Source organism: Protopterus annectens, chromosome 5.part1, assembly GCF_019279795.1.
Source record: "Protopterus annectens isolate FY-2018-M chromosome 5.part1, PAN1.0, whole genome shotgun sequence".
In the NCBI taxonomy this organism is placed as follows: Eukaryota; Metazoa; Chordata; order Ceratodontiformes; family Protopteridae; genus Protopterus; species Protopterus annectens.
Window position 1 is genome coordinate 438,855,254 of NC_056736.1, and position 20,019 is coordinate 438,875,272.

Below are 20,019 nucleotides of genomic sequence, written 5' to 3' on the forward strand. Positions count from 1 at the left end.
CCTTTTTTGTGGAGGGCTGCGAGGACGTCTTAAATCAGTGCTATACAAATATTCCCTGCTCTGGCTTTGTCTGTTGTAATATTCATCCAAAGAGCCCCCAAGATAACCCATTCGAGTCTGAACAGTGCCATGGAAAGGATTCTGACTCTCATATTGTTGAAGACCGATTTCTTCTGCTTCTCTTTGTTCTGGTCTTTTTGGTCTCTGAGTGTAGGAATTTGCAAATTCAACGAGTTCATCCAGAGAGGTTGTAGGCCCTCTGTTATGGTATGCTTTTCTTTCCAGATGTTCAGACTTGGGTCTTTGTCGACTGAAAAGACAAAACAACAAAAAAATGAGTTTGTTAACTGAAGACGGAAAAGCAAAAAATAAATATCTTTTCAACTTTGATCAGTTAACAGTTTACATGGTCACTAGTTTCTGATTTCAACCCCTATTGCAGTGCAGTGTAACATTCATTTAGCTTAATGTTATTATTACATTCTTTTAAAATATGCCATACTATAACCATATTTGAATTATGGTAGAGTCCTGATTTTTACACAGAAACCTTAACAGACCTACAGCAAATCCTGGATCATGAAGAAACAAAACTGGAGAAGTTTGTTGTAATTTATATTCTAGGAGCGGTATATAACTGACATTCACACAATGGCAGCTCCATTAGTAAATTCTCATGCTAAGCTCGTCTTCCTCAGATTTGGACCCCTACCCATGATATCCACTATAGCAGGAATATGTGTAGTAAAAACAAAATTGGAACAAACGGCTTGCTGAAAGTTGAAAAGGCAGGCACCAGAATTGTACTTAAAGGAAAAATTCCCTTAAACCCTTTTAAAATCAATGCTCATAGATTTAAAATCAAATCCTTAAAATAAATGACCTTAAAGGCAATGTTCGAAAAAGGGTTGAGCATACCCAAGGCAATTATTAACACCAACAACCCTGGAATGTTCAAGTGTGGGAATTGCCCTCAGTGTCAACATATTCTTGTTAAGAAGGATTGCCTCATTTCCACTAATGAATTCAAAAACTAGAGGGCATTTTGACTGCAACACAAAATGGGTAGTATTCTGTGCACTTTGTTCAGCATGTACATGCTTTTACACTGATAAGGCAGGGAGAAAACTCAGAGAGAGTCTATGAACATATTTATGATATCAAAAAACAGAAAAAATACAAGTGCACTGTTTAAACATACACAGCAAAACCCTACCTACTGTTTTAAATTCATCATACTTGAACAAATTGCAGTAAATAAAAGAGGGGGACCTTGGACTTTAACCCTTGAAAAACATGAACTTTACTGGCAACTTTATTGGAATGCTGACCTCCAGCCAAGTTTAAATAAAAATATATCAATAGTTTGTTTATTAAAATTAAGGGCTCAGCAGAGATAATAAATGTTTTAAGTTGGTTTTACTGAGGAGCAGCATTTAATGTTAAGTCTGAATTTATAATTGTAAAAACTAGTTTTTGTGGTTAGTGCTGAGCTGGGTGGTTGAACCTTGTGCCTTTTGCTTGTGGGGTGGATGCCTTGCCTACTGAACCAACCTCGCATGACTGCTTTATTTGTGTTTTGTTTATACATTGTAAACTACTATGATCTAAAAGTGTTTCATGAATCAGGTGGAGCTTATTGGGAGGCTTGGAAAATCACATGGTTACATTAAATGATTTTTACTGGTCTAAAATACCTTTTAAGCATGAGTGTAACCTGACTGTTTGTCTGATGAAGTCTTTTATGCAAAAAGATGAAAGTGTTCATCATTTGCATATAAACAAAAGGATTTGTTTTTAAATCTATGAGCAATGGTTTTAAAAGGATTTAAGGGAATTTTTCCATTAAGTACAATTCTGGTGCCTGTATTTCCAGCTTTCAGTGAGCTGTTTGTTCCAAGTTTGTTTCTGGTGTTTTGAATTGTGATTACACAGGAATCTGCATACTACATGCTATGACACTACATTGGAGACAGCAATGAAAATTATACTCTCATTTTATAACTTTAGCTTGAATTAGTTATACAATGCATCATTACAACCAGGCAATCTGCAAAGAGCTTTTTCTGAGTTTACAATCTTCAGTAGATAGAATGACATGCAATGACATACTTTATGCCTGTTGTTGTGTATATCAGTTTTTTAATTAACTTCATAATTCTAAACCTTAATTATATGTTTAAATAATACAATTTACCTGAAAACACAATACTGAACACAAAACATACGAATTTAACTCAAACAAGGAAAAGGGTTCTCTTGAAACAGGTCATCAGGCTGAGTTTTGTTGTAACAAGTTAAAAGAAAGGCACACTTTCAATTTTACATGAAGAACTGGTATGATGAAAAAAACTTATTTAAAAGAAAGGTGACTGCTGATTAGCTAAAACATATCCTGCAGCTTTTTCATTAAGCAAAAAATAAACAGATTACTATTGAATATGACTCAGTGTAAACATAATGCATCTTGTTTCTTTATATACGGTTCTGTGACACATCTATACTTTCTAAGATACTAGTAGGTTGTTGAATCTGTGAGGATCTTTAGAAGCCTAGCCATGTATTCCCAAAAAAGTTTTTTAGCCCTTGTGTACAAATAACCCAGAGCTGGGCAGACATTTATATCTTACACCTATCCATAAGAGATAAGGTTGCTAAACCAGGAGGGAACTAGCAATTTCCTATGCATTTTTTCCAGATTATGCTTGAACAGATTAACAGATGCACTTTGTTTTATGTAGAGAAGATGATAATACCAGAGTGATGGTATTCTCTGTGATACATATCTGTCCTTACAACATGTTCTATCCATGTTGCAGAAGAGAGTAAAATCTCTTGAATCAATGTTTATGCCACTATTGGACTTTCTTACAGCAGTGGCTACATATTGATTGTAGGACAACTTATTATCTACATAGGTTCCCAGATTCCTAACTGCTGAGTCAGTTTTAAGGCTTGTGATTTGATGTGTTAGTTACAGGGGACATCGGGCTTACTGAAGGATACTATTATACATTTTTTGGTAATTAGTTTTAGGCTGTGGTTTTTAACACCGACTATTTATTTTTGAAAAGCCCTCTTGGAGGACCTTGTCCTCTGGAGAGTTTATGACTGCAATAGGTTTATAGTAATCTGCAAATGTAGATAACCATAAACCTTTAACATTAGCTTTGATCTCAGAGAAGTATTTGCCAAAGAAGAGTGGCCCAAGAAGTGAACCCTGTGGTACACAACTAGTTACAGGTCTTTTGGAGGGGTAGAACTGACCCACCCAAATTTCTTGGGTTCTGTTAGTCAGACAGTTTTCTATCCAATGAATTACATATGGATTTACATTTAGCTGGGTAATTTAATCAATTACACCTGAATACGGGATAGTGTCTAATGCTTTTGCAACAGTAATTCATATAGTGTGTACCACTTTTCTATCATGCATTGTTTCATTAACCTTCTCTAAGACGCTGACCAAGTTAAGCAGGCACTATCTGCCCTTGACAAAACCAAACCTGCTTGGTCCAAGAGTTTGTAAGTTGCCTCTAACCTTGTTAATTCCATAATGAACCTTTCCATAGCCTTACAGATGAGTCTGGTTAGATGAACTGGAATTACATGGGTCTAGTGACTCCCTACCTTTGTGCAAGGGGGATGACTGTTGCTGCCCACCATTCATCCTACACAAACCTTGTTTGGAGGCTGATATTGAATAGTCTATGTAGGGAGTTTGACAGGTCCTGTTTCAGACTGGACAGTAGACTTCATGGTTTGTTATCCAGCCTCACAGAAGCAGTATTCTTAGCCTTGGATTGTGCTTTGAGGACCTGTTCATGGGAGATTGTGGAGGCAGTGGATTCTGGTATGTGATCTGGGAATGTGGGAGGAGGGTGGCTGTGTGAAGTCAAAGCTTAATTTAGTAGACTGGCTATGTTCTCTGAGTCTGAGTATATCTGTGATGTCCCTGCACTGGCCCAGTAATCAAGGAGCCTCAATCCTCACCAATGGCAACAGTGGGGAATGTACACACTGGGAGGATGACAAGTATACACACAGTAAAGTTCAATTTCCCTTAAGAGCTCACAGAGATTACAGTCAGTCTGGGGCTGGTTTCTCCCTCTTTCTCCAGATCTTCAGTAAGACTCCCCACTGGCACAGCTATAGGGCTGAGATCTCAGTTGAGTGGCCAAGTCAAAGCCTCCAGCACCCTCTCTGTCCAACCAGTGCTTCGTGTCCTTGCCCAAGTAGCTGAAGCTCACATACTTTGAGATATGATTTATGTACAAACACACACACACTCCTGGGAAAGGCTGGCATAGGTTTACTAGTTATGCCCCCTTCTGCCTAGACTAAAAGATAGTTCCAGCTGCCAACAGCCAACTCTTTATCACCTACTCTAAGGCCCTTAACAAGGGGTGTCCAATCCTACTTTGTAATGTTGCTAATAACCCAAATGATAGTCTGACCAAGAGCAAGGCTATTTAGGAGTGGCCTGTTCTGTGTCACCAAATAGATATGCAAGTACTCTAAGAGCTTAAATATGTCTCATACATACCTCTCAACCTATTAGTGCAAGAAATCTGGACAAAGTCTGACAAAAGGTGGCGACAAAGGCCCCAAAATAGGGACATATTTTAAATATTGCTCTGATAAACTTAGAAAGTTACTAGAGTAACAGTGTTTGTTTTAGCATACATTTGAAGTCTGAAACTCAAATGTAGTATGCCATTATTTAGTGACTTCACTACTCATATCTTGTCATAAAACAATAAAACACGTCTACATCTCAAACCTAGTAATTACTTCTCTTCCAAGACAATACAAAAACTTCTAGCTCTAGACATTGTGTGTGCTACCGAACTGAAACTGAGAGATAACATTTATAGCACAATCATAAAACAATTTAATTTAAACTTGTTTTCTTGATGCTTTACAAGTTAACCTTCTATGTTCTAGTTTCTACTGTTAAAAATATACATTTATACAATTAAAATAGTTTATATACATTTCTATTCTAAGCCAGCAGGGCATGCTGTGGTTACATTTTAGCTCAGTACTTTACCCCTTTACACACACTTCTGTATGAATCATATCAATATTCAAAAATGACAGAATTATTTACAAAATTACACACCACTGGGCTGGCAGTATTTCCTTTTGTGACAATACCATTTACTATTACCTCTGCATATTGCTCAGCATTGCTTCTGCGGTTTCTAACATAGTTAAATAATGTTTAGTGATTGTCTTCTTTGCCTGGGTCACTATTTTTACCTCATATCTAGCTTTGTTTGATTTGAGAAGGATTCCCTGTTTAGTTTAGCATGAGTGTTTTTAGCATTTAGACAACTACATTTATTTTTATGTTGAATGCATTTTTTCTTTTATTGTAGAGCCCGGTTATACTTGGAGCCCACCATAGGAGGTTAGTTTTTACATTTGGCATTGTATGTACTTCAGAGAGAGACAGATACATTTGCACAGCTATTTATAAGTGTATAGTGATAAAGCATTCTGCACAGAGTGTTTATCAGTTTGGAAGGAGGTGTTAAATTTGCCAGGTTATCATGCAGTTTTAGTAGATTAGCTTTAGCATGATCTCAGAATACCAAATTATTGGAAGATACTTCCAGCTTCAGTCTCATCACAAATGTGCCAATAAAGGGTACCCATACTGATGTTACAATGTAGTTATACACAAAACACTTCCACTTCCAGATAATATCCCAAAACAGCATTTATTTGCACCATATAGAAAGTTATCCACACAACACATTAAGCACTTTCATTTCCCAAAACCAGAAACTTCATCAGAATCTGCCATCATATTCCCATCCACATTTAAAAAGCCATGTCCCCATCCTCGTTGGTCCGATTAACATAAGCAACCAATCATTATCTCACTATAACATCCAAGTAAAAAAATTATCTATATTTAAACTACTTATATACATAAATATGTATAAATAAAAAAAAATTATAAATAAAAAACAACTTGAACAAAAACATAAAACACTCATTCCAGTGTATGTGAAATACATAAATATAAAATAATTTGAACCAATTTTTGAAATGGTTTTTGAAATAGTTTTTAATTTTTTTTATTTTTATAGTCTACTTGCCCTCAATTTTAGGGCTGGAGCTAATGAAATGTGGTATTTTAGTCCAGAGGGGACACATGCGTCTAAACGCAATTGCCAAATTACTTCTCTAAACTCCAACCTGGACTCCCAATCCCCACCCCTTTCTTGTTGTCTTACCATTTCAAGTACCCCAAAACTAAAAGCAGCCCTTTGACATTTAATGGAATGCCTATACATGGATTAGTTTCTTTTTTTCTGTTTAGTGTGCAAGGCTTGGAATCAGATTTAGGTAGCAACTGTGAATTTTAAGTTTACAGAGCAAGGTTTCTTATTAGGATTATTTAGCAAATGAGAGTTTTTAAATTTAGTTTTACTAAGTGGGGATTGGAAATAGAATTAAGCAATGGGTGGGAATTTTAGGGTTAGAGTTAGTTCTGGGTTGGTGTCTATATACATGTAGTAGTGTCAAACTGTTTGGAGGTCAAGTATTTGCCATTTCAAGCAAGTAGCAAGTAGCATTAATAAAGTGACCTGCAAGGTAATAGCATGTAAGAACTTCTGAATAAACTCGTATTACTAGGTCTTTTAGTACATTATGGAAGGTATGAGAGCTATACTAGTGCTGCTGACTGTACTTTATTTGGCTGAAAATGATGGACAACTAAGATATTGATGAAATTCTGGAGACAAAAGAAATGGAAATAGACAGCCTTTTCTCCTGCTGATAAAGATGATGGGAGGATAATGTGATGTCTTTGCCAAAACAAGAGTGGGATATAGACTACTGAAGTAAGGATGCATTAAAACTGAAGAACATGAGTAACTTCTTATGTACTGCATGATTTGTACATTGCATATTCATAATACTGTGACCTTGGAAGTAAGGAACAAAGTCTTAATCTGAAAATGATAATTGAATAATAGACAATGCATGCAATTTGTACAGTGGTTTAATTAGTATGGCATAATAAGATGTAGACAGAGGTAGGAGGTTTATGAAAGATAGGAGTGATCTGGAGAGGTTAGATGGTGTTTTCAGTGCTATGTTTTCAAAGGTCAGTTTAACAAGTAAGACTGTCTTTTTGCTAAGTGTCTTTGCATATGGTCTAGGGAACTGCATTCATAAGTAAAAGGGTATAGTGAGCAGTAACATAGTAACATGATAAAAAGAGAAATAGAGGAGAATATTATAGATGATTATAGAGGATGATGTGTATGGTAGAAAGGATGATAACTACATAATAGAACACTATGGATGGTTTTGAGAATTGGGGTGATCAGTGCAAGAGTGGTACATCCAATTTTCATCCTAGATACATTGTGTGCTAAATTAAAGGTCAAGGGGAATGTATGCAATGATGATCTCATAACTACTGAGAAATGTTTACATCAATGTCCAGGAAGTGTAGTGTCACACTACTAATAGGATAAAGGAAGAGTACTGAGTCGCAAGATGGAGCCTACAAGATGACAATGCCATGACAATATGTATATGAAATTTAATAGAACTAAGTCTATGGCATGTAAACATTGCATTCTAAATATATGTGTACATTAACAGTAATAAGATGTGATTTTCAGAGAGGAAAAAATAAGATTTCTGACAAATCGCTGTATGTATGTTTTGAACTTGAGGTTGTAAAAGAACTATGGCTATAAGACTTATAGCTTCATTTTGCACTTTGCATCAAGAGCACTGCCACCAATGTGTACTGTTTACTCTCATAGCTTAAGCTTTAAGCTTTCTGATAGCTCTTTTGAAAACAATGTAACTAGCATTTTACTATCAAGAGCAAAATGCTGTATTTTTTGTACGTTTATTAATTGAGTAAACCCAATGGGCAAAGTTTCCCTTTTCAGGGGTTATCCAGGAGTGCAGTCTGGTTAAATGATTTGTTCAGAGTCAGACAGCAAATGGAGATAGAAAAAAATCAAATCCTGTATCTTGAATACAGGAAGTAGCTCATTATGAGCTGAAAGCCTTAATCCTTTTCACTAACTGCCAGACTGTATATTGATTCTCTATAGTATTTTTTTTTTATTTCTATCATGTAAAATTAGTCGTGACACAGTTTGTGATAGTAATGTAACTTTTTAAGTAACAGTAAAATGCTGTAGATTGTTTCGCCATGATCAGTAACATTGTTAAAGCAATGCAGCTTTTTACCAAGGTTAAAATCAATGCAACTTTTTATCAAGGTTAAAATCAATGCAGCTTTTTATCAAGGTTAAAATGCCGTATGTTACTTTGCTGCAATGCAGTTAAATTGTTCAATAGCACTTCTGATTGTGCTTGTAATGTTTTTAATCTTTAGCAAAATGTTCAACAGCAAAATGCTGCATGATGCTTTCCTCTGGTCAACAGCATTTGTGAAAGCAATGTAATTTTTTAAACTACAGCAAAATGGTAAATATTTGTTGCTCATGATCAACAGAATCAAAAGCAAAGTTCTACATTGTTGTTTCCAGGCAATCATTGTATATTTCTGTCATGTAGCATAATTTCAGTTCTTTGATAATGCTTCTGGCAGTGATGTAAATGCATGAAAGTGCTTACAAACAAGATTGATTCTGTGTTCCTGAGTGTTTTTCTTCAGTTGAATTTGTCTGTTTTTAATTTTTCTTTAGTTTCAGTTTAAATGCGTGTACTGTTTAAATCAACAGCTTATTAAACTAATATCATTGTTCAAACTAAAAATGTTTGTGTTTCTCTATGATGCAGTTCAGATGTTTATTATTGCTTCTAACAGTACTTGTGAAAGCAGTATAATTTTTTGTTTTCTTGGTCATTTTTGCACCTTGTGTCTGTCAAACATGAAGTCCATATGAATTCCCATTTATTCCTGTTCATACTCAGTCTGCTATGGCAAGGGTTTATTATGGATTGACTGTCATCCAGACAGCCATGAAGCTTGGAAGCTATTCCTCATGGCCTGTACAATGTGCCCTGTGATAGCATGACACGTGAATTACCAAAATGTCACTTTGTGGTGTTTGCATCCTCCTTTGCATCTACTTACTGCAGCTACTGTGTGTTCTGCACACCTTACTGGGCACAGATATCATGACTTGTCTGCTGCATGCTGCATTTCCTGCCTCTGCTAGAAGCCAGTCACACAGCAAATGGAGCTACATCCACTCCCCTGGATAGGTGAGCCGACGTTGGCCATTCAGTCTCATTATCCCTCATGGTCTCCTCCAGAACCTGGACTACTCATTGAGACCAGTCATAAAAGTAATAGTAAGTGCTTCATCTGTCTGCGTTAAAGAGCTAACATTTTTTCTCAAAGCAGTGAAATAATATATGTTGCTTATGCATGATTTACAGCACTTGTGGGTGCAGTGTAATGTTTTAATCAACAGCAATATATTGCATGTTCTTTTTCCATGATCTCAAAAACTTAAACCAATTTAATTTTTCATTAAACTCAAAATGCTCCATGTTGCTTCATCAAAAGCATTTTTGACTTTACATCAGTTTATTTGATTACAGATTTATTAGCCTTGTGGGTTTAACATGTAATGACCTGGGTTATTATTTGAAAATGGTTCTATTGGATCACATTAGCTGGCAGGTCAACAGGTACATAATTAATTAAATATGCATCTGATGATTGTTTGAGTAAGAATTTTAGGAATTCATAATCAGATGAAATATGAATGTGGCTTGTAGGAGCTGGGATTCTGGGTCCAATACTTACAAGCTACCTCACTCTTAACTTATACTTTAATGATCTTATGCAGAATGTACTTTTTCACTTTTCTTCATTAAAGGTTTATATGGTCATAGTTTACATAAGGAAGTAGCAGTAACCACTGTATTCCTAGTTTACTTTTTTCTCCTCTTCTTGTCATCGGCTTCGCTCTCATATTCTGCATCCCCTTTACAGCACTTAATGGCTGCTCTGACATCACCAAAGGTGACTACCACTGATGTGTGTCATAGCCACCAATATTTATTTATCTTTGTTTACCAGGAAAGTCCAGTTGGGATATAACCCCTTTTTCATTGCAGGCCATGGGAGAAAAGCATCACATTTAACACCAATTTTAACGTATACATAAACTACAGTTACAGGATATCAGAAGGAATACAAAATATAGGTAAGTGTACATACATGAAAAAGCTATACAATAGCTTACATAAATATCATTTACAAACAGAGCATGTACATAGTTTGCATATGTATATACAGTGATGAACATTCTTTAGAAGTAGACACACGTTTGTATGTAGCCAAAAGAGATTATAACAAGGCAGAAGATACTGTAATTCATTTAAATTAATGTAGATACATTTCTTATCTTCAGAATATGTACTGGTATTACAGTGTTTCATCCCACTCCATCATGGATACTCTGCATAAAAACACATACCCATATACACACACAGACAACACTGATAACTCCTCTTCCCAAGTCTACACAGACACATAAACATGATAGCTATATGTAAAGACAGGAAAATAAACTTCAGCAATAACTTTGCAAGTAATAATTCAAGGAGATTTATGGATTTCAACAGAGGATGAAAGGCATTTATGACAACAACTTGGCAGGGTTCATGAAGTTCTTGTCAGGATGACTCACTGTTCAACTTAATCACCACTGACAACATTGAGAGGGCACATGAATAGGTTCACAGGTTCATAGGTTTATACTAGGCTATCTGCCCTAAGGCATTTATAAGCCTAGCCCAAAGTTTTGTGGCTTACGTCACCCCCTATATGAAAAAATACTGTGCCCATTAGTTTGTTGTGCCTCTATCCAGCAGTGACACAGAGATGATTCCCGGGGTAAACCTACGATCTCCCATCCACAGGTCAAGATTTCTCTTGAACAGAGCCAGCGAGGTGCTCTGCCTCACATGGACCAGGATTCTATTCCACAGCATAGGGAGTCTCTGAGTGATAAATCTATCCCTCCAGCACGTCCTATTTATATCCGTGCTAAGGTTTAAGTCACTTGCTCTAGTGGTTTTGGTGGATTTGGATTTTTTGAGGTGGAGCATGTCCATTAATTCTGGGTTGGACATGGCCTTATATGTCAGGCACATGTCACCTCTGAGCAGACGGTATGCGACTGAATGAATTACATTTGGAAATATATGTATTGTTACTTCTTCATTTAACACATTTAGGTAAAACAGCACAAGCAGATTTAAATGCCACTTCTGTGCTGGACCTGTGAAGCTCACCACAGCACAGCTCTTTGGTAGGGACTGCATTACATACAATGCTGCACTTCCAAAACTACATACTGTAAAACCTATAGCCTGGAAATCTATCAGACACAGCTCTTCAGCAATGGAGATACAGACCTACCACTGAATGCTAGACCAGTCTTTAGCTTTATTTATACAGAGTTAAATTTACATATCATTGCATCCTACAATCTGAACTCACTGTTTCTCTCTCCTTTGGTAGGAATTCACTTCTCTGTATTCATATGACATGAAGCTTGAAATGTAATTGTAAAATGCAAAATGAGCTGAAGGGTATGGATGGATGGGGGTGTGCACTGAAAGCTTAAACAGCTTAACTGAAATCCTCAGAATAACAATGATATACATTTAAAATCTGGCATTTATACATTAATTTTGAGGCTGAGCAATCTGAAAACATTCTTATTACTCTAAGGTACAGTCTCAGAGACTATAGAAGGAGAAGCGCTGTAGTGCAAAAGATCCTAACTTTTTAGGCCTTATCTTTATAAAAGCAAGTTTTGTAATTCAGTTTTTTTTTTGCCTCAGAACTATAATTTACCTTCTGTTTTAAGTATCATAACTTGCAGTAGTGAGTTTTACGTTACAGATAGGGTCCAGCCTCTAATGTCAACTGGATAGCCCAGCGTTTTCACTCTTAGAATAATAGCAAAACTACTTCAAAGTAAATGCCCAAGATAGTTAACAATAGTTAAGTATTTTTTTTCTTTTTTCTTTAATTTCATTTCATTTGTTATGTTTATTATGTTTGTCCATCTGGACAATAGCCTATTTATAATGAGGGCACAGGGAAAAAATGCTGTATATCTTCATACATGAATTCCGTAACTGAGCAATTCACACAGAAATCTCTGCAAGTTTAAATAAGTACATATTTAAATATATGTTAATATAATATGGCTGTTTTATATAAAGATATGACATTGGGATGATACTTAGGTTGCAATACAGTAAGATACATACAACTTTTTTGTTAAAATGAGCATTACAGAAAGGAATGCATTACCCTCTATTAAAAAGTTAGGCAAGTTTTTAGGATAGGAAGTCATTGATGTAATTGACAGATCTAATGAATGAAAACCTAATCACCAGGCCACAGTAACTATATTTTGTACTACTGTTAATTTATAGCATGTTCATCTCCTTTTTTGTAGCCTTTGTTGTATTTTTGTCAGTTTGTCCTTATAGGTTCATAGGTGTGTCCTAGGCTAATGGCCTTGGGGCCTTTACAAGTCTAGCCATAGGATTACCCTGGCATCATGGCACCCAATCTTAGTTCCCAGTGCCTCGGTCGAGTAAAGCCACTGGAGTGATCCTTGGGGTGAATTTTCTATTTCCCATCCACTCATCAAGATTTCTCTTGAAGAGGGCCAGTGAGGTGCTCTGCTTGACATGTATGGGAAGTCTATTCCATAGCATGAGCAGTCTCTGGGTTACGAACCTGTCCCTCTAGCATATTCTGTTGATTGTGGTAATGAAGCTGAGGTCTCTGGAACGTGTGGTGCGGAGGGTTTTGGGATTTCTTTAGATGAAGCATTTCTAACAGAGCTGGGTCAGACATGGCTTTGTAAGTCAAGCAGAGATTGCCTCTAAGTAGGCGATATGAGACTAATAGTTGGAGTTTTTTAGTTTGTCCATATAGGATAAATATTTAAGGCCTAGGATCCTCTTTGTGAGGTACTTTTGCGGCCTTTCCAGTTGTTGCAGGTGTTTAGTGAGGTACATGCCAAATGGGGCTTTGTACTCAATGATTGGCCCAATGAGGGAAGAGTAGAGGGAGACAATGACCTCTTTCTTCCTGGATGCAAAACCCTTTGTAATGAGATGTGCCACATAGAAGGACTTTCTGACCACAGTGGCAATGTGGTGGTCAAAAGAGAGGTTGCTGTCAACCTGTGTTCCCAGATCTCTTATAACGCCTTCTGTGTTCAGTGGACTACCATCGATATGGTAATTCATGGGAATGGGTAATTAATGGCAGTTAATTATAATTTTAAGCCCAGGCTATGTCTAAAAAAGCTTAAGCATGATAAATGTATGTATCTGGAAAAAACAAGCATGATGTTTGTCTGTCTGTGAAAGTTAAATCGGACTGTTTATGAGCAGTGTGATCTGAAAACAATCTGAGGGCATAGACTTAAACAATTCAGAGTCTTCTTTCAGTGAAATGCACCTGCCCAGACTAATGGTCTGCAAAAGATCCTGGTTGACATGCCCAAGTTATCCGATATCATCTGGATTAAAATAAAAAAAAAAATCAGCATGTAAGAATAACTTTATACAATATCACATATTAGGTCCTCATCATGTAATGCACTACTAATGTACATATGATCTCTAAATAAAAAAATGAATCCTTTTGTAGGTGGCTTGCACCCTGTCACCCCATTCCATCTATCTTTTGAGGTTGTTTTGGCTGCTGTCACTGACTTCAGGCCCTTATTTGCCCCTGTAATATCAGCCTCCACAAGCTGCTGCCTTGACAGCTTCCAGTATAAACAGATGATCTCTCTTTTTAGAGAGCACCACTGCATGAAGTTCCCCTTCTTCATGCCAAGCTAATGAGGAAGAGGCATGTCAGCAAAGAGAGCAAGATAATGCAGGAAGGAACTATCATTTTATTTTTGTTTTATTTTTATTTATTCTTTGTTGACCAGGTTAGTTCCAGTAGGCAGGGGATACCCAAGATGGTGTTTATACTATCAGTAGAAATTTAACCAGGGCAAAGGGGAATTTCCTGTACTTGCGATCAGCACTCACTGTGTTAATGTATGCAAGTACATGTGCATATCTATTTCCTAGAATGGAGGTGGCTGGGAGGATGATGCGCAGGATAGAAAACCAACAGAAAGGAGTAGAGATGAATGCCAGCTTGGAAAAAACAAGTAATATAGAAGTAGAAGACTCAGAGGAAGCTGTTTGATCAGACTGAGTAGACAGTCAGAGAGGAGTGTACAGTTACAACCCTGCTCCAATCAAGGAAGTTGTGGGATGATGTACTGCAAGAAATGATAAACCAAACTGAACCAGAGAATAAGTTTCATGGGGGAACGTTATGGAAAAAAAATAAATGAAGGAGAATATAGAAGCAATGCCAGAAGGAGGCAGCAGAAAGACAAGGAAAACATACAAGGACATTAGCAACTCTTCACAAAAGAGTGAAAAAAAAAAGATGAAAGTGTAAAAAGAAAATTTGTGGTGAGAATACAAAGCAAAAAAGATCAGGAGTTGAACAGTTAGGAGACATGGGGCAATATAATTTTACCTTTGGGTCTAAAAGTACAAAAGGTAAGGGCATTTATTTTGATTAACAAAGAGACATTTTGTGACATTTTCTTTGAGACTGTACAATGTATAGGAAATTCTTATGTGCATATGAAAAAAAGACAAAACAACAAATCCTGGAATGAATATATAATAAAAGTAACTTTTTGGGATACTAAAAAGAAAGCTTGCATAGAGTTTTGAACAGAGGTGAAAAGAGAAACTTTAAAAGATCATTTAAAATATATATGTAAAGAAATAACAGATATTTCAAATGTTTATGACAAGAGTGGTTTGTAGACTGTGGCATGGGATTGCAATGTCATTCGGAAAATGGAAATAGAAAAATTGTGCATATTCTGAGTATTATAAATGTTGATGGTAACAAGGGGTTTGTAAAATATTGGTAACCACCAAAAACATTTTAGTTTTGTGTAAACGAAGGCCATTTAGTTAATAGTTGTGACAAAAAGAAATGTTCAATATGTGGTAAAACAGGAGATGAAGCAAAAAAAAAAAACGTGAACTTGATGTTATAAATTTAAAAAGGGGTCGATTATGGATGGATTGGAAAGAAAAAGAGAATGAGTTTAAGTATTATAAATCAGAGTAAAAAGAAAGAACTGGAAAAGACTGAAGATGAAATAGAAATAGATGAAACTTCAGAAAAAAGGAGAGATACTGAGAAAAAATAATGAAGGAGTTGAACTAGAGATAAAATCAGAAGTTTCTGATGAAGAAGATATAAGTTAGAAAATGGTAAGAGGACCTAAGAATTCCACTGGGAGAACAATAAAAGCTAGAGGAATAATATAAAGGAAAATAAGAGAGGGAATGGGTAAATCATTTCTTTTTAAAAATTAATATAGAATGATGTCTCCTAAACTAATAAATAGGAAAAGAAAACATTTAAGAATTATTTTGGTGAATGTTAATAGTATGAAAAATATTACTAGAATGATAGCAACTTTAGAATGGTGTAACAAATGGGATGTTGATATGATTATTCTGGAGGACATAAGAATTCTGACACACAAAGAAAGTTTACAGATGCAAAAAATATTAGATGGGGAAGTAATGTGGAACACAGGGAATGGACAGTGTTCAGGAATACCAATTTTCTGTAGAAGAGAAGTGAAAATGTTGGATGCTATATTAGTTGAACTGGGGAGATTGACAATTATAGACATAAGTTGGCAAGAAAAATTGTATAGAATTATTGCTGTATATGCATATGTGATTAGTGATGAAAGGGAGACACATGGACGTACAGGAGAGGTACTTTAAAATATGAAATAGGTTATTTTTTAGTATCAGAAGGAATACAGTGGAAGAAGAAACTATTGCAACAGGTTTCTTAGATCATTTTGCAATATGACTGGAAATATATCATAATAAATAGCATATAACGATAGAAAACTGTATAAAAAGAATAATGAAAAGGAATGGAATGGAATGAAAAAGGAAATAAGACATTAATCAATTATGGAAGTATCATATTACTATGAAAGCATTTTATGTAAATTGGTGAGAATGGTAGATTGCCTTTAAAAGAAAATATAATGATACATGTAGTTGTCTATTTTGGCAGAATAAAGAAAGAAAAAGAAAAGCAGGAATATGTTAAAATGCAGAGAGGTATGATGGATAAGTTAGAAAATAATAATATGGATTATTATGAAAAGGGAAAAAAGAAATTTATAAGAAAATTATGAGAAAAGTTGTGTATTATTGTATAAACAAAGGTATTTTTACAAGGAAGAAAAGATGTTGTTTCAAAGCTAGTGAAGGAGGATAATAGTATAATGAGATAAATGAAAGATAAAGAAGCTAATATAAGGGAAAATCAGCAACAAATTATGGAAATCATTGCAAAATATGTGGAAAATGTTAATAAAAAAGAGACATAGTACAATGATATGTGAATTAAAAAAAATCTGAACAAATTAATAAAAAAGTGAAAAAGAAAAGACACTATATGAATTAGAAAAGGTGTTTAAACAGTTGAATATAGAATTAGCATCTGGTCCAGATGGTATTGGGTTTGCAATATATATATATATATATATATATATATATATATATATATATATATATATATATATATATATATATAAATCTAGAAAGATGGCAGAAAATAATTTAATACGTGCATTCAATAAATTCTTAAATAAAGGTTTAAAGCATAAGGAATGTAGTGAAATTTTAACATTTATATGGAAAAAGGAGAAAAATAAGTTATAAAAACTAGAAATCAGTAGTTTTAAATAATGCAGACTATGAGATATTTATGAAAATAATGCAACAAAAATTTTGAGGAAAAGATACAATACATAATAGAGAAAAGTATATACAGTTTAAAGGAAACTGATGCCAAGAATTACTGATTGTAGTGAGTGAAATTATAGATGATATAAATATAAAGAAAGATGATATAAAATGTATGTTAGGTGATATTAATAAAGCATTTGATTCAATACATCAATATCTATCTAGCTATAGTTTTATATATATGGTTCCCCTTCAAAACATTTAAGTCTCATAACACCATAACATCGAAAGGCCAAAACACTAAAAGCTCATAACATAAAATTTCATAACACTGAAAATGTATAACATTGAGTAGTGTATCATCATACATGTAAATGTTACAGTTTAATTTGTTAATCTTGTGGTATCACTATAAGGTTTCTATATTAGGAGAACGAAAACCCGACTGAGCGAATCCCAGTTGAGCGACACAGAAAGAATGAAAACCGCTAATATCACAAGAATGAACAGAGATTGCCATAGGGAATTCATTCCTTTACTTCAATGTAGTGTGATCTCAGAGTTGGTATATTTAAGTAGGGGTGTGTGGGGGGTACAGGGGGGCTTGCCCCCCTGCATAAAACACTTAGTGAGAGTTTACACGTTTTATCTGTTTAGTTTCTCTGGTTTGATATTGGCAGTTTTCGCTCTGTGTCGCACAACTGGCCTTCGCTCAGTCAGGTTTTCGTTCTCCTAATAAAGACCCACTATAAGATGTTGTAGTTTTTATTTGTATAGTTATTATTTATATAGTATAGGAATTTATACTATTTATATAGTGTTTATTTTGTCAATCTGTGTGTGATTTTAGGTCATACAGGTAAGTGATTTAGACATTATGTGTACATTCTGTATGGTGACTACGATACAGTAGAGTTAGGAACTTAAATGTTGTCCACTGTAGTGAGATCTCAGAGTTGGTATATTTAATTTATGGGGGCTGTGGGGGTGCAGAGGGTCTTGCCCCCAGCACAAACCTCGTAAAATGAGTGTTTGTTAGTTTGGTGTTGTTATAGGTGGAGGGGATGTTATTTACATGTGCTTTGTAGTTTTCAATGTTGTGATACAAAGTTTCAGTTTTCTGTGTTTTCAGTGTTGTGAGTTTTCAGTGTTTGGGTTTTCCTTGTTATGGTCTTAGTGTTTTGAGATTCAATGTTATGGGAATTAGATGTTTTGAAGTAGAATCATATATCTATATATATATATATATATATATATATATATATATATATATATATATATATATATATATATACATACATACATACATTATTTTCCACAATATATCATGTTAATAATGAAATCAGGCAAGTATGATGAACATCTTATAAGAATAATAAAGTAAGAGTTTTAGTCAATGGATGGCTAAGTAAATAAATAGATATGAATAATGGTTTAAGACAAGGGTGTCCTTTCAGTAGTATTTTATTTGTTTTAGTTTTGAATACAATGGCTAGAGAGATAAATCAGAAAATGAAGAATGTACATTATAAAATTCAAATGGAAGTTGAAATTCCATTTATGGTATCATAGGCAGTTGGTAATATTATATCAACTAAAATAGACAATGAAAGAGATAAGTTATTATCTATTTATTTGAAAATTTAAGGGAAATCGGTATAATGCTTAATAAAGAAAAGAGTAAATTTATTTATTTACTTTTATTTACATTTCTTTACCGGGAAAGTCCTTTTTCAGTGGAGGCCTGGTGGGAAAGCTCCAGCAATAAGAAAAACAAACATTGTAACAGTTACAATAATATGGGAAATTCCAGTAGCATTCACAATCAGCAATAGTACAGTGTTGAGCAATACAGCTCTTTAGAGGTTACCTTAACATAACAAGTGACACAAAAGTATATACATTTGAAAAATGAGGAAAAGGAAGTTACAATAAAAATAAGTGCATAGATTGGAGTAAGATAGTGCCCAATGAGCAAGATTTGGTTAAATATATTGAGGTAAAGGAATGGATGACATAGTAAAATATAGCAGGTGTACAAAAGAAGTATCTGTTCTAGGGATAAATGTTGATAAAGAAGAAAATACGAAGGGATGGGATATAAAAATAAAGGGAATAAAAAATATTTGTATCTTATAGAAAATGTACAGATTAACATACAGAAAAGTGCATTTGATTAAGTCAGTGTTAATAGGAAAGTTAGCCCGTAGGATTTGATAAAATCTGTGTAGGCACAGTGTAGAGCCTACATGGAATGTATCCATCAACACGGTCATGGTTCCCCCTTGGCAGCGCACCATGCATATTAATGATGGTGTGCTGCTGAGAAAGGGAGACAGATGATATTGAATCAGTGTAGGTAGAGGTGTAGCGGCTACCTGTGGCTGCATATGAGTGTGAGGCTCCCTGTAATGCTCCCTGCCTCTGTTGTAATGTTGTGAAGTGTATCAACTGTATAATATGTCATTTTTTATGATGTATTATTTTTTTTAATTACTTTTTTAAATTTCTTTTTTTAATGCATGTTTGCACGACACAGTGCGGAGTGTAGCAATGCCACGATGTGCTCACATATAAACAGCTGACACCAGGAAGACATCTAAAAATAGAAACTGGATGTAATTAATTATCATAATTACATTTTTTTTTAAGTTATGTTTGCATGGCAAGGTGTGGAGCGCAGCAGACTTGAGTGGATGTCATGCATAGAAACCGGATATAATTAATTATTTATTTATAGGTGTGTTTAAGCATGTTTGCACGGCATGCCATGGTGCCCAACAATTCTAACAGGTAGCCTAGAAGTATATGTGAAGGTATACTAGTTTTTATAACATCCAACTAGCTACATGGGTAGTGTTAACATCTTATGTGTAGTAGGTCCTGGGTTTAAGTCCATAACAGGCAGAATATGAATGTAATAATTTTTTTTTAATTTTCTGAAACTATTGTGAATTTTGGCACTGCTGCACTGTGCTAAGCACTGCACATTCATGCTAAGCAGTGCATAAACATGCTAACAGCCATCAATGTTTGCGTGGTGCTAAGCCTTGCTAAAACCATGGTTCTGCAAGTGTTTGCACTCCTTAGCTTCACTTAGATAGTTTGCACTCTGCTAAGTGAAACATCACTGCTTTGAATGTTGCTGAATGATGTGTAAGGGTGGGAAAACAGCCTATATTAAGC

At 35.0% G+C, this 20,019-nt stretch overlaps 1 protein-coding gene across 3 annotated transcripts in view; it reads right to left on the minus strand.

Annotated features, from left to right (window-relative positions):
- Positions 1-20,019, minus strand: part of ILDR2 (immunoglobulin like domain containing receptor 2) — a 2,395,614-nt gene that overhangs the window by 218,714 nt on the left and 2,156,881 nt on the right. For all 3 annotated transcript variants that reach the window (XM_044073090.1, XM_044073088.1, XM_044073089.1), the window contains one exon: positions 1-310. This exon is cut by the window's left edge and continues 345 nt beyond it. In XM_044073090.1, coding sequence (XP_043929025.1) covers positions 1-310 — 310 coding nt within the window. The remainder of the gene's footprint in view (positions 311-20,019) is intronic.